Raw genomic sequence first — 15,481 nt, 5'->3', positions numbered from 1 at the left:
CACAATATAGTCCATGGCAAAATTCAATGCCTTACATGTATAAAACATCACATATCAAATTAGCTACATATAACAATAGAGTAAAACCATTAAAACCATAAAACTATAAATAAAAATCATAAACACAACATAAAACATTTGAGTCTTGCATCGATTACGAAGTTATCTTAACTATTTTCATATTTCAATACTCCTGTCATTCACCAAATGTTGTTGGATCATCTCTTCTCATCAATTCAATCCAGCATCACAACTGCTGAAGGATAATGGGAATTGCAGTCTAGGTATATCTGGATGATCACCAATTTGTGTTTCCTAACTTATGATATAGCAATAACCTTTTTCTGCATTTTGTTGTCATTGATGATTCACTCACTAGAGTAATAAATAAATAAAAAATTAATTTTATTTATTAACCCTAAGGCTATACCACCATACCGAACCAAACAACAAAGCTTGATACAACTTAATAAAACTCTATGTAATATGTTAATAAGACACTTATAATAATACAGTAAATAAGTATGATAAAACTGAATATATACATCATATTTCCCTATCCCCTCTACAATTTACCCCAATCAGCCCCACATATGTGGATCTCAGATGTACACTCACTAGAGTAGTTATTCAAATATTGTGCAGGCACTTTTAGCTTTCAACTATACTGAAACACTGTTGCAAAATATAGAAATGCCTACAAGAACTCAAATTAAAATTGAAAATCATAGCTGCTTTGAGCCTTTGTGGATTAAGTGTTCACAAGTCATCTAAAATGTCTGTGCCAAAATGCAGTGGGAAGCAGTTTTCACATGAAAAGGGTTTTCTCTTCTGGAACAGTGAACTGTGTTTTGGGGTAGGCAAAACCATAAGCATTTATAGACAGTAGACAATGTGGGGGAGGAAGGAAGGATGTAAAAATATGTTTTGGTTAGGTTTATGTTTGCCTTGTCTTAATTATTTCAGGGTCTGTATGTTCAAAAAATAATCTTCAGTTATGCAGCGCTTACAGTGGCAAAATAACAAGGGGAAACAGCATTCCCAACTCTATGTTTCTCTCATAAAACTCATTCCAATCCAGAGAAGAGGCATTAACTCTTCCTCATCTAACTGCTTTGTCTTTGTAAATGCTTCAAATTGAGTTTTAAGACCTTCCCCAAACCCCTTCTCACAGCTCAATAATAGAAATTAGCTTAGTTGGAGATAAAACCATTGGAGGAGATAATACATTTGCAATTGTGAGCCCAACAACAGCTAAAGTCTCTTTCATTATCTCCAGCCACATATTCCATTATCTTAACCATGTGGGGTTGGGTTTTTCCACTTGCCAAGATACGTTCTAGTTCTGTCTTGAAAGTCTAAACGTATACTGATTAGTGTTTCCTTTTCTTTTAGGAATCACTGGACACTTTAAATTGCATCCAGTTTTTTCCTGATAAAAACTTCAAACTGACAGTAAGATCTCCTATGTTGAGCATTTTGCTTTGTTTTTCAAGCTGAAGATATCAAAATATACAACATTTGAAGATGTAAGGCAGAGTGGTGTACAGAACCATTTATATCTTTAAATATCTGGCTCGCACAAGCACTTGAACTACTTGATTTCTTTGATACCTAATGCAGTTGAATGTGTCACCTGGCTCCATTAAAAAGTACAGTATTTAGTAAGGTCTGTACAGCAGGAATGGGAAACCTTTGTTCTTCCAGATGCTTGGAACTTCAGCTCTCAGAAACTCCAGCCAGTATGGTCAATAGTAAGGGACTGTGGAAGTTATTTTTTAAAATATCTAGAGGGTCAAACCCTTGGCCTGTATGCTCTTTGATTGTCAATTAAACTAGTTCAGAGGACAAACTTCACTTCTTCACTTCACTTCACTTTATTTCTTAATTAATCGCTCTCTACCAGAGTGCTCCGAGCGACTTACAATTTAAAATATCACTCCACAATATAAAAACATTCAACATAAAAACATTCAACAGTGACTATTTGGCAAATTAGATCTAATTTACTTAAATGCACAACCAAACAGCCAAGTCTTGAGCACTTTTACAAAAGGTCGCAACTCCAACATTGCTCTAACATATGGAGGCAATGAGTTCCATAAAATTGGAGCATAGGTCGAAAAGGCTCTACTTGATTTAGTAAATTTAGTTCAGTAAATTTACTAACAATACAGGTATTATATTAAAAGACCTAAGATCAGCAGTAGTCAAATAAAGGATTGGTGGTATTTTTTCCTCAAATTAACTTATTTTAAGTATAGACATATAATAATTAATGTTCAGAATTTTACTATAATAAAATATAATTTAGTATACATTGATCTTCGTATCCACCGAACCAATATAGGAGGTTTCACTTATCTGTGGTTTTACTTGTTCACATAGGACATCCTGCCCAAACGATACACTCTTTTCAGTTCCTCCAATATTTATCCAATTGAAAATAATAAGGCTTGCTGTTACCCATGGCTTCATGTGTCTACACAAGTCTGGGAACATACCTTCCATGGTTATGGGAATTAGACTGTGTAGTTTGAAATAATATCGGAATAATTCTTAATCAGTCTTAGTCCAACCCCCTTCTGCCACGCAGGCAAAGCACAATCAAAGTACCCCCTGAGCAGTGGGAGGAAAATAGGATTTGGAAGCAAGGAAGGCAAGGGGGGGAGCATCTGGGCGGTGAGAAAAACATGGAAAAAGGGCTTTTGGCGGCAAGGGGGGAGCAGGAAAGAAGATGCAAAGCTTAAAGGGGGAGGGAGATGAAAGCATGGAGCCCCTCAGTCTACTTCCCACAGCCCCAACAATATCTAGGACATAATTTCTTAACCTGGAGGTTGGGACCCCCGAGGGGGTTGTGAGGGGGGTTTCAGAGGGGTCACCAAAGACCATCAGAAAACATATATTTCTGCTGGTCTTAGGAACCCAAATCCCTCCAGTATTTTTTGTTGGTCATGGAGGTTCTGTATAGGAAGTTTGGCCCAATTCTATTGTTGGTGGGTGTCAGGGGGCTCTTTGATTGTAGGTGAGTTATAAATCCCAGCAACTACATCTCCCAAATGGCAAGGTCTATTTTCCCTAAACTCCACCAATGTTCAAATTTGGGCCTGTTGAGTATTCGTGCCAAGTTTGGTCCAGATCCATAATTGTTTGAAATCCACAGTGCTCTCTGGATGTAGGTGAACTACAACTCCAAAACTCAAGGTCAATGCCCACCAAACCTTCCAGTATTTTCTGTTGGTCATGGGAGTTCTGTGTGCCAAATTTGGTTCAAATCCATTGTTGGTGGAGCTCAGAATGCTCTTTGATTGTAGGTTAACTATAAATCCCAGCAGCTATAACTCCCAAATGACATAATCAATCATCTCCCAACTCCACCAGTATTCAGATTTGGATGTATCGGGTATTTGTGCCGAATTTAGTCCAGCAAATGAAAATACATCCTGCATATCAGATATTTACATTACGATTTGTAACAGTATGAATAGCAATGAAAATAATTTTATGGTTAGGGATCACCACAACATGAGGAACTGTATTAAGGGGTCGCAACTTTAGGAAGGTTGAGAAACACTGATCCAGGGGGATACATTTCCATATCTATTTTTATGATTTATTTGATAAGTGTTAACATTTTACAGATTTTTTTAGTAAAGAAGTCAACCACTATTTCCTTCACCTTCATTAATTAGCTGCATGAGCTTGAAATAGAATTCCTATTGATTCTCTCTGCCAGGGTTTAACAGTAACTCTTAGCTGTGTTGTCTCTTTTTGTTTTTTCAATAGCTTGAAGCACCTTTGGATATCTCTTTGGCTGACATAGCATTAAAGTGAGTTCTGTCAAATGTTTCATAGCTGCTTTTGTCTAAAGGCATTTTAACATTAGAATAAGCTATGTATGGGCTCTATATATTGCTGTGTATGCGTTTCTTGGTTCCAGATCAACTCTATCTATATTCCTGTTGGATTTCTGGTTGGTCCTTTTCAGCTGCCTTAACAAGCATTCACCTTTGTTGCTTAATGTATTCTATTCTTCAAAACTTTCTTCCATTATTTGAAAAGAATATTTTGATTAATTTTAATTTAATGTATAATAAAGTTGTGGCCATCTACATTTACTCACAATTTCGGTGTCTGTCCTCTCTGACGCAGTACAACTCAGATATCTTTTTCCTTTCAGCATTATTTATTTTTCTGTGGTTTGCCCATGGTGGGTCACATCTCTAAACAAGACATTTTTCTGGAACCAAGTCCCATCCTCACCACAACCCCAGTCTTTTATAAATAGTTTTAGCTTATCTGTTTTCAGATCAAAAGGAAAGAAAGCTGAAGTCCCTTTCAGGGTGTCTGGAGTGGAGGTAGCAGTGTGAATACAGTCAGCATGTTTCACATGTTTAGATATTTGTTTTCCAAATTCTAACACTAGAAGTGTTACTTCTCATGTTCTTACAATGAGGAAAACCCTATTTCTGAGTTGTGCTGCCATCCTACTGCTGGGTGCGCTGTTTCCTGATATTGTGCTGCCAACCTATTTCTAGGATATTACAAGTTTGTCTTCTGGTTGGGTTTTTCCTTCACTTAGGCTTTCCTCTCATTTGACAATTGCCTAAATGTGTAGATGGGAGCCAGATGAGTTGAACAATATCAAGAGCTAAAATATCATTTCAACATTCAAATAAGAAGATACCTTGCACTTGGGAGACAGAACAGTCCCCACTATGTTTTAATCTTTTGTGTCAAGTTGTGCCATGGAGCAGGGGGAGGAGCTGAATGTTAGTAAGATTTCAGGATGATACACTAAGAATAGAATCTTTACAGGCACACTATGCAAGAGGCAGTGCGTTTACATTTTTTAACTTCCTTTTTGTTGTTGTTGTTTTCAGTGTCCCAGTGTTCCTTTCTTAGCATACCTCTTCAATGAGCATATAATGTACACAATGGTGCTCTGTGCATACAATAATTTCCCCATGAAACCAAATCTTCAAATTGAAATCAAAATGTTTTTTTAATGATTGCAGTGTGGTTTATTTATGTATTTTGTGTCAAAAGCATTGCAAAATAAATAAGTTTAAAAGTGATTAAAATAAAGGAAATCACAAGCAGCTAAATAGTTTTAGACCAAAAGTGGGCAACAGCGACTGCATTGTCCGTGGTTTTGAACAACAACTCCTCCATGCATGATGCAGGGCATTGTGGGCAAGCATACATATGCAGAGTTGTTTGTTCTGCTCCACAGTCAAACAAGGTGGAGGATTCCTCCAGGTAGTGCCACCTTGCCAAGTTGTCTTTTGATGTGCCCACTCCGCTTCTCAGTCTGTTCAGGGACTTCCAAATTGCCCATTCTTGGTTTGCACCTAGAGGCAGACCCTCATGGGGGGCTATCCAGCTGCCCAGAGGGATACCCTTGCTATTGCCGGAGGAACAGTGGTGGTTCTCATGAAGGCCTTCCTTGATTTGAGTCTGGTGGGAGGAGGCTGATAGTCATGCAATGGGTGGCTTTCACAATGTTCGACCTTATTGCAGTGTGCTGATAAGCAATAATTTATATAAACCTTAGTTTGTTACAGTTTTGACAAAATTGTGAAGACCTACTGAAAATGTAGTCTGCTAAAATTAGAAAAATAAAAACAATAAGGGGAAGAGGACATATTGGGGCAATTAACAAAGTCAATTTGTTACTGGCATTACTACTTTGACGGAAAATTTGGTGCTAGAGGGAGAAAAAACATGGAAATAATAGGGATAGGTTTCAATATGTTTCAGAAAACTTTGATTCAAAAACTAACACTTTGCCTATGTGAAATGACACAGCCAGGTCAGATAACTGTTGCATAAGTAAGTCAGAAAAAAAAAACCTTCTAGAGACCACTTCAAAACTTCTTTCAATATGCATCTAGGAATGAATTTTTTTCACCATCCTCAGCTCTTATTATTTCCATTTTAGTGACCACACATATATAGTTATTCCTTTTAATATACTGTGAGTAGCTGGTGAGGCAAGCTTACCTACTATCTCTTTCATTGTTTACAACTGCTCGGTAAGGAATTCTGTAGCTGCTGTTTATTTTGCCTGCTGTAGATAGGCACATAAAGCTATAATAGGTAAAGGTTTCCCCTGACGTCCAGTCATGACCGACTCTGGCGGTTGGTGCTCATCTCCATTTCTAAGCCGAAGAGCCGGTGTTGTCCATAGACATTTCCAAGGTCATGTGGCTGGCATGACTGCATGGAGCGTCGTTACCTTCCCGCCGGAGCGGTACCTATTGATCTACTCACATTTGCATGTTTTCAAACTGCTAGGTTGGCAGGAGCTGGGGCTAACAGCGGGCGCTCATTCTGCTCCCGGTATTTGAACCTGGGACCTTTTGGTCCGCAAGTTCAGCAGCTCAGCGCTTTAACACACTGTGCCACCAGGGGCCCTATAATAGGGCTATAATAAGCTATAATAGGTTTGGCTAAAGTAGAATCCTGCTTTTTTATAGTTCAAGCTTTACCTAAGACTGTTTTTCCTTCTTTCATTATCTTCCCAGTGCTGATGCTGCTGAAACCTTTCTAGATAAACAGAGACTGATGAGGAAAGGGAGGGAGGCTAGTATAAAAAGATTTTGTGTGAACTAGCTTCTTTGTCAGAGGATTTGTTAATTGAGGTATGGCTATAGTTTGTTTTTGTACCTGAATGCTGTCTATGTTTAACCTAGTCTACATGTTGGTCATTTATACGAGGGTTGAATGAAAAGTAATGCCTCCACCTTCGTTACTTGGGTTTGGATGGGAATATTTTAATAAATCAAATGCAGAAATAATCCTTAGAATGTGCTCTTTGTATGTTTTCACATATAATACTGTTTGGGTTAATGTAGTAATTCCTGATTTCTATTCCTAGACCCATGAATTTGGATTATAATTGTCATCAAGACCGAGAGATTATACCTAAACCTTTGAATATCCGGGTTATTACAAATGAAACAGGTAGTCCATACATGATACATTACTTTATGAACCCAGTTTATTGGAACCTAAGACTTTTGATTGCAGCTTAATTTTCCTTGTTCTTTTTTCACTATGTGATGAATTTATTCTCTGTATGTATTATATTATTGGGAAACAAATACAGAATGCAACATAATGCATTGTGTGTCAGTTATGACTAAATACGTTTCCGTTGCTGCAGGCTCCTCAATTTTGTTTGATATATTCCATTTTTTCTTACACCTTTCATGTGTCTTGCTAAGAATACTATGTGTCTGCCATCATAACTCATATGAGACATGAATTATATATTCCAGTTATATATGCCTGCCTGAATTCTTAAGTATTATATGTAGTAAGTCTGTTACTGATATGCTTTTGAATCAAAACATTGAGGGCGTTTTGATTGCTTTTTTTTGCCTTGACAGATTCTGGTAAACCTTTCACAAAGATAGAAGAATCCTGACACCTCTTTCTCAATTTGATTTTTATTCTTTTACCCTAATGACTATGTATTTTGGTAAAACTCTCAAAATACTGTATGTGTACAGTATGATACCAATACTCAAAATCTCAGGAAGGCACACACAAAACACACACACAAATCTTTTCCATGCTTCACCGAACAATGCACTATATTTGCTTTAATCGACTTCAGTGAAAATGTAGAGCTAAAATAAATTACTAGGTTGGGGTTTGAATTTATTTCCATCTTCAAACTGAGACGCCTTTTTAAAAATTGGGTTCGTGTTCTGTAGTTACTTGCATTTATGTGTCGGTGACAAAGTGGCTCTTTTAAACTTAAAGGATATATAGATAAATACCACAAAAGCATCATATCCTGTCTTGGAAACTAAGCAGGATTAGCCCTGGTTAATACATGGATTCAAGATCATCAATCACATCTTTTATTCAGAAGAAGGAACTGGCAAACCATTTCTGAGTGTTCCTTGCATAAGAAAACCCTATGAAATCATGGGTTCACCAAAAGTCAGTAGGTGACTGGACATAGGGTTTTGAGGTTTCTGGTGACCTATAGTGACTCCACTATAGCTTTTGCTTGGCATGATTAATTCAGAGCAAGTTTTGTCAGGGAATCGTCACCCCTGAGCAATTGATGAGTCAGGTCTCACCTTCTCATCAGCCAGACCACTTAGGCAGCAGCGAAAGTGGCACCGACAAACAACACCTCAGTCATTAATTATCTGCTGATCCCAGCCGTCCTAAAGTCTTTATTTACAAGTTATTTACAACACTAAATACCATCACTCTCTGGACACATGTTGCCTCGGCAAGGGCAAAACATAGTGCGTCCTCTCGGCTTGCAGGCACATCCCTGCATTCCACAATTCATGAGGAATGTCTGGTAATCAATCAGGGCTGGCTGTAGTTAACTCCTGGATTGCTGGAATGCTTGCCGGAACACATACACACATTCCAACAGCAACAATTGATTGAACATTTCACACTATAACAACAAAAACACAAGTTTGACATTCCCTTCCTCTTAGACCGAGAGTGTGTGACTTGCCCATGGTTTTACCAATGTTTTTCATGTCTAAGGAGGGGTTCAAATCTTAGTCCCTTCAAGTGTCTGAGTTCAACACTGAAAGTATTACATCACACTGGATCTCAAAACAGCCTGTATCCAGTTGTTAGGCCCACATATAAATGCACTAAATATAGGCAGTCCCCAAGTTACAAACATCCGACTTACAAATGATTCATAATTAAGAATGAGGGGGAGACAACAGGAAGTGAGAGAAATTATCTCTCAAAAAAGAAATTAATTCCTGAAAGAATTATCATGAGAAAAAGGTGTTTCAGCTGAAGCTTTAGCATCAAGCACAAATCCATTTTTTTCAAAATCCAGTTATCAGGTTAGAGAGTGAGTTGAAATCTTCTGAACAGGGGCACAGGCAGCAAAACAAACACCACGGGGTGTTAACCCTTCTCTATGCAAGCCAAATCTTATCTATCTATCTATCTATCTATCTATCTCTGGAGCTACACTTTAAAATGTACCTGTTCCGAGTGACATACAAATTCAGCTTAAGAATGAACTTACAGAACGTATCTTGTTTGTAAGTTGGGACTGCCTGTAGATGGTTAATATGTCCTGTCATTTTTCCAATTCTCTCTTCATTGAATATATTTTAATTAGGACTAGACAATTAGTTCATGTACAATTAGATTATTAAAGATAAGGTTCTCACAAAACAGCTTTTATTTTAAAATAAACTGTTGTATACATAATACAAAATACAATATGAAAGAGAGCAAACCATTTGATAGTATTGTGAGGCTTTCATATTAAATACACAGACCCAAAAAAATATGAAGAGCATGAAAATATAAAATGTGTAAAATGCATAACATAAAAAAACTACACACTATAAGTTTGAGTTGGTTTTACTTCCTCTCATTTTCTTATGCCAGTACCAGAAAGAGAAATGGCACAAACAGACTCAAATGGGAGGGAAATTATTCAGGGGTGGAGAAACCCCAAAACAACTAGTCTGTCCCAGAGTAACTTAGGAATGTTTACAAATGTGTTCTCTATTAATAACATTTTGAGGTATCTGTGTTTACACATAGCAGAAACTATTGCTCTTTGTTGTCTGCAAAGGAAAGCTTCATAATGCTAACAAAACTACTACATACAGACAATTGTCAGGATCACTGAAGCAGCCTGGGACTGGCTGCTTCGGGTCCCTGCCATAAAAAAGGGAGATGGGGTAAGGGAATTAGGAACTGCAGTGAACGATCTGTGGGCACAGCGTTTGGTCACTAGAGGGCGGATGGGAGCTAGGGGTTATATTACAGGTTGTTTGAGCGGAATATCCTTCAGAGCTGTTAATTTAGTGATTTGGAAAGCCAGAATAAATCCTTTGCTTCCAGATATTGTTTTTGTGAGCTTTATTTCAATTCCAAGAACTTCCAGAGTCTCTCAGACAATATTGCGGGATGCTACAGCAATGTCTTTGGGAATGTAAACTTTTTCTTTCTCTGCTTTAATCACTTTCTAAATATAACACTAAAGTAGAAACCTTCTGGTTGTATTTTCCTAACAGTTTTTTTTTTCATTTTAGGAGGTTTATGCATATGTTACAGTCTCATTCCTATTACATCTGAAGAAGTTACATACTCTGTGTTATTCTTACATAAAGGTATAGTATATACAATGCCAGTGCTAATCATGTGTATTCAGAAATACGTTTGAATTCACTGGTACTTACTTCTGAGTAAATATGTACAAGATTGTATGTAGCTTTAGTGAATCAACAGCAAGCCACTCACCTCAATAAAATTGATGTGGCATTTCAGGTTTCTATTTTCAGCTAGTTTTGAGGCGATGTTTCAAGAGTTTTAAGGGTTTTGGGTTTTTTGGAGGGTTTTAAAAAACTTTTGAGGGGTTTTATGTGTGCTATTCAGGGATAAGGCAAGAGGGTAGCAGTGCAGGGGCATTTGGTATTTAGTGACTGGTGTTTTTGGAGTAAAAAAAATGGGTCTGAGGCTTCTGTGGAGAGACCCAAACTGATTTGGAGCCTGGAAAAATGGGGTTCAGGGATCATACCTTTCCAATCTATCCAGATTTTTTTGTTTGTATTCTGAAAAACATCAGTCTGCAAATTCCATCTTTTCCCTTCAAAACTTCTTTATCATTTGTCATATTTAATTTTGGAATTTTTTTAAAAAGCATATATTGTGCGTGCATTCACACACACACAGTATTAATTCATTTGTTCATCCCAGCTAAAATAAATCCACTAAAGTTAAATAAGTTAAATAATTATGTTAAATTCCACTGATTCGATGAATCTATCTAGTCATGACTAAACAGGATTTAAGACAAATAATTACGTACATTACGAAAAAGGACATTTAAAGAAAATACCGGAATCACTTTGCTTTTAGATAGTTTTCTTTTAAAGAATTCAAATTCACAACTGGATTCTTATTAAACAAATTCTTCTTGATCACTATTGCATATAATTTATCCCTTCAAACATTTTTCACTGTCATCCTAATTCACACTTGTTTTTACTGTGAAGTCAGTAGTATTGCTTGGAATAATATGTTTTCAATTTGCCAACTAAAGGTTTACAAATAGTATGAGTATATTTCTTTATTTTGTTTTTATTATTATTATTAACTTTATAAAAACACCATACCAAGTTCCTACATTGTGAGACAGAATGAAAATGACACTCCAATGTCAGTTACATATGACAAGGCTAATCCTCCAGACCTCACGTTTTCATCCTGGTAGCACCCCAATGAAAAGGTTTCTCCTTGGTGTCTGTTTAAATGAGCACCTGTGGTACTTGGTGCACATGTGCAGCAGTCAATGGAAATCTCTGAAATCTGAAGGCTTGTGATCATCAAAGGACAGAGTGCATCCCACACCAAACTTCACCAGTCCTTTCTCCGAGGTGAGGCAGCCTTTGGCTGCTCTCTCCTTCCTGGGTTTCTGACGATGATGCTGATAGGAGATCTCATTTAGATTCATCTGCTGACACTCCGATACCACTGGAACAACTGGATACTTCCCCATCTTCTATGGGTGATGATGTTGCTTTTTCCACTGACATCCTGCCGCTTGCCAAGGCTTTGAGTCTGCCAACACAGAAGGCACATAAGCCTGTTGAGGACCCAATGTTCCCACCAGAACAACAGGTCCAGCGAGCAACAACATCCATAGCCTTGCCATCTTTGCCATATCTTATTCAGCTGGCCATAAATCCTGATCAGGCACTATCTGCAGTTCCTACGGTGTCTCGATGCGATACAAGGTACCGCATTACCCTGCTACAGCAGAGTGGGTTGCAAGGCTGCCTAAGTCTAATATGGTGGTAGTTAACATGGCCAAATGCAAGCGCTCTCACTCTACGCAGCCTACGCCATCAGATAAGGAAGGTAAAAAGCTGGACACCATGAGAAGTAAGGCACACACTAATATGGGTTTGGTCACCCTCATAGCGCATTATGGTGTCATATTGAGACTTTTTGTGGCAGATGATTGCCCCCTACCTTGACCTCCTTCCTTCAGATCAGCAAACGATGGCTAAAGCATAACATTGGAAGGCACTCCTCATAGGACACGCTCAAAAGGACATGGCCCAGCATATGGCTGACACAGCTGGGAAACTTTTTGCCATGGCTACATCCCTTCGTACATATACACTTTTGTTTTGGCACACAGCTTGCTGGATTTTATCCTGCATGGCAAGCTATTACCACTGACAAGTGGGTACTTGACATCATTCTACATGGCTATGCCATCCAGTTTGAAAGAACTCCGCGAGTAGGTGTCGTTTGTACTATGGCACCATCCTTGGTACTCTGGGATGAAGTCTGCGCCCTTCTCCAAAAGGGAGTGATTGTGCCGTCGCACCCTTCTGATTTCTCTTTGGCCGTCTTTTCCACCTACTTTCTTGTCCCTAAGAAAGATGGATGTCAGAGGCTGATTCAGGACCTAAGATGCCCTAACCATTACATCTGGCCAGGTAGGTTCAGGATGGTGGCACTGCAGATGAGTTTTCCACTCCTCCCAAAAGGAGCGTGGTTCTCTACAATAGATTTAAAGGATGCTTATTTTCATGTACCACGTCACCACAGATATCTCTCCTTCAAGATAGGACGCAGGTCTTTCTCTTTCCGGGTTCCTCCTTTTGGGATTTCAATTGCACTACGTGTTTTCACAAAATGCATGGCAGCAGTGGCAGCTCATCTACATCTTCAAGGCATCACAGTTTTTCCCTATATTAATGACTGGCTTCTCGTCGGTCAATCTCACACTGAGCTCTTGCACCACATACATTTTACCCTTTCTTTCCCTCAGGTCTTGGGTCTTGTAGCCAGCCACCAAAAGTTGCATCCTACTTAGGATATTCATCAACTCTTTGACACAGATGGCCTACCTCCCAGAGGAACAATGTCACAACCTGTGCTCTGCAGTTCAACAGCTCATATGTCTCCAAGTGGTGTCAGCCACTTTCATTCCATGTTTGTCCATATGGCCTTGGACAACGGCAGTAACACCATTTGCTCGCCTCTGGTTTCAGCTGCTACAGGCATGGTTTCTGAACGTGTTCAACCCCCTCCATCATAACCCTTGTTGTCTTCTTACTTCACCTGCGGCTATACACCAGTCTCTGCATTGGTGGACATCTCTTCACAATGTTTGTGGGCATTCTCTTCTGCCCACAATGACCATCAAAAGTTGTCAACATAGACGCCTCTCTCCAGGGATGGGGTACTCATTCAGGCTCCCTAGCAATGCAAGTCCTGTAGTCACCAGCTGAGAGCTTCCCACTTCAACCTCCTGGAATTCACTGTTGTACAGAAGACTCTGCAGGCATTAGAGCCTTCTCCTCACAGCCATGTTGTTCAAGTCCATATGGACAATACCACCACCAATTCGTATTTGAATAAACAGGGAGGAACAAGATCTCGGTCTCTGCTCCATCTTTGGAATTGATGCATTCCCAGGGAGATATGCCTTACCACGATACATCTTCCAGGACAAGACAACCTGGTGGCAAACCATCTCAGCAGAACTTTCCCGACAGACCACGAGTGGTCTTTGCATCAGGATGAGGTGACAAGTTTGTTCCAATGATGAGGACAATCCTCCATTGACATTTTTGCGGCACCACACCACAGAATGCCAAGTGCCCACTTTACTGCGCCAGGAGGCCACAGGACAAATACCACGGGTGTTTAGGAGGCTCCCTCCTCTTTAATTGGAATGGGCCCTTTCTATACCTATATCCGCCAATACCCCTACTAACAAGAGTAATTGCCAAGGCATATGCAGACAACATAGATGCCATTCTCATCCCACCATGGTGAACACGGCAGACATGGTTCACACTCTTCAAAATGATATTGGACAGAGACCATCTCCCCGTCAAAACGACTGGACCTTCTAACCACCCAGGAGAGGACAGTGCTCCATCCTGATCTGCAGAGCCTCCGTCTCACAGTATGGCAGATTCATCTGCACCTTTCTCTGAGGTAATGCAGTGGTCCTATGCGGCAAAGTGGAAGCAGTTTGCAGTTTTCACCCGTCAACATGGCGTGTAGCCTTTAGAAGCGACTAATCATTGCTCCTCGACTTTCTCCAGATACTCACTCAGGACAGACTGGTTCTGTCAATCCTCAAATGTTATTTCTCGGCAATATCTGCATACCAGTGGTAGGTAGGAGCCCCCTCATGGTATCAGGATCCTCTGATACAACTCTTCGACCTCCAGTGACTCTCTCTACCACCATCCTGCCGTCTGGATCTGGTCTTGTCAGTACTAATGAAGGCTCCCTTCAAACCCATGGCTTCTGCTGACCTTACTTATGTATCATGGAAAACAGCTTTTTAGTGGCAGTTACATCTGCTCGGCGGGCCAGTGAATGCTGCGCCTTATGGGCAGACAAGCCCTACCTATGTTTTCACCATAACAAAGTCATGTGAACGGATGTTTCTTTCTTGCCCAAGGTCACCTCGGTCTTTCACATATTGGAGGACATCATTCTGCCAGGCTTCTTTCAGAACCCCTCCACAAGCCTTGAGCGATTCCTTCTCCTGCTTGACGCCTGTAGGGCACTAGCTTTTTACCTGGATAGAACCAGGGACTTCCGTAAGATCCCAAGGCTCTTTTTGAAGTATCGCAATGACACAAAAGGGATGTCTGTCTCACCTCAATGCCTCTTAGCTTGGTTGATCTCGACCATTCAACTTGCCTACCAACTGGCTGGCAGAGATCCACTGCCCCACTTGATAGCCCATTCTACTAGGGCAGTCACTACCTTGGTAGCATACCTACGGGGCATTCCTCTGGACAACATCTATCGAGCGGCGATCTGGTCCACCCAGTGACATTTGCAACCCATTATAAGATGGATGTCTAGTCTAGAAGGCATTCCGTGTTCGGCAGAGCGGTTCTCTTCTCAGCAGTGGAATGATACTCACCAACCAAGGTACGTGGCTTGCTAGTCTACCACATGTGCTCATTTTAACAGACACCACGAAGGAGAAGGTAAGGTTGCATACCTGTAACCGCCTTTCTTCGAGTGGTCGTCTGTGAAATTCACACTACCCACCCATCTTCCCCATGTTGTCATGCCATGTCCAGAGTTGCTGCTTTCCGACTCTAGAACTAAGACTACAGCCCATTCCTTGGCCTATATTATCCTCGGTGGGCGGGGCCATAACCACAAGCCTTCAGCTTTCAGAGTTTTCCGTTGATTGCTGCACAGGTTCCACAAGCATCACAAGTGCTACTTTCACAGATCGCCACTTGAAGAAACATGGTTAGAGGTAAGCAATCATCATTTCTGAAGTGCTGCAGAGTACAGATCAGAATTCAGGAATATGAGGCCTGCAACCCCTTTCTTGTTGCAGAATGCATCATGTGAACATCTGGAGAGAGCCCTTGGGGTCATGCCACAGCTGTTACCCTTAATTGCTGATGCCATTCTGTATCTCAAAAACTAGAGCTGATAGGGGAAA

The 15,481-nt window shown here is 40.0% G+C and overlaps 1 protein-coding gene across 3 annotated transcripts in view; it reads left to right on the top strand.

Moving 5' to 3' along the window:
• gsap (gamma-secretase activating protein) overlaps positions 1-15,481 on the top strand; it is a 68,410-nt gene that overhangs the window by 20,375 nt on the left and 32,554 nt on the right. For all 3 annotated transcript variants that reach the window (XM_008111524.3, XM_008111523.3, XM_008111525.3), the window contains 4 exons: positions 1,396-1,455; positions 3,787-3,830; positions 6,884-6,969; positions 10,062-10,139. In XM_008111524.3, the coding sequence (XP_008109731.1) occupies positions 1,396-1,455; positions 3,787-3,830; positions 6,884-6,969; positions 10,062-10,139 (268 nt within the window). The remainder of the gene's footprint in view (positions 1-1,395; positions 1,456-3,786; positions 3,831-6,883; positions 6,970-10,061; positions 10,140-15,481) is intronic.

The sequence above is a fragment of the Anolis carolinensis genome, chromosome 5 (assembly GCF_035594765.1).
Source record: "Anolis carolinensis isolate JA03-04 chromosome 5, rAnoCar3.1.pri, whole genome shotgun sequence".
Classification (NCBI taxonomy): domain Eukaryota; kingdom Metazoa; phylum Chordata; class Lepidosauria; order Squamata; family Dactyloidae; genus Anolis; species Anolis carolinensis.
This window is presented reverse-complemented; position numbering and strand designations above follow the sequence as displayed.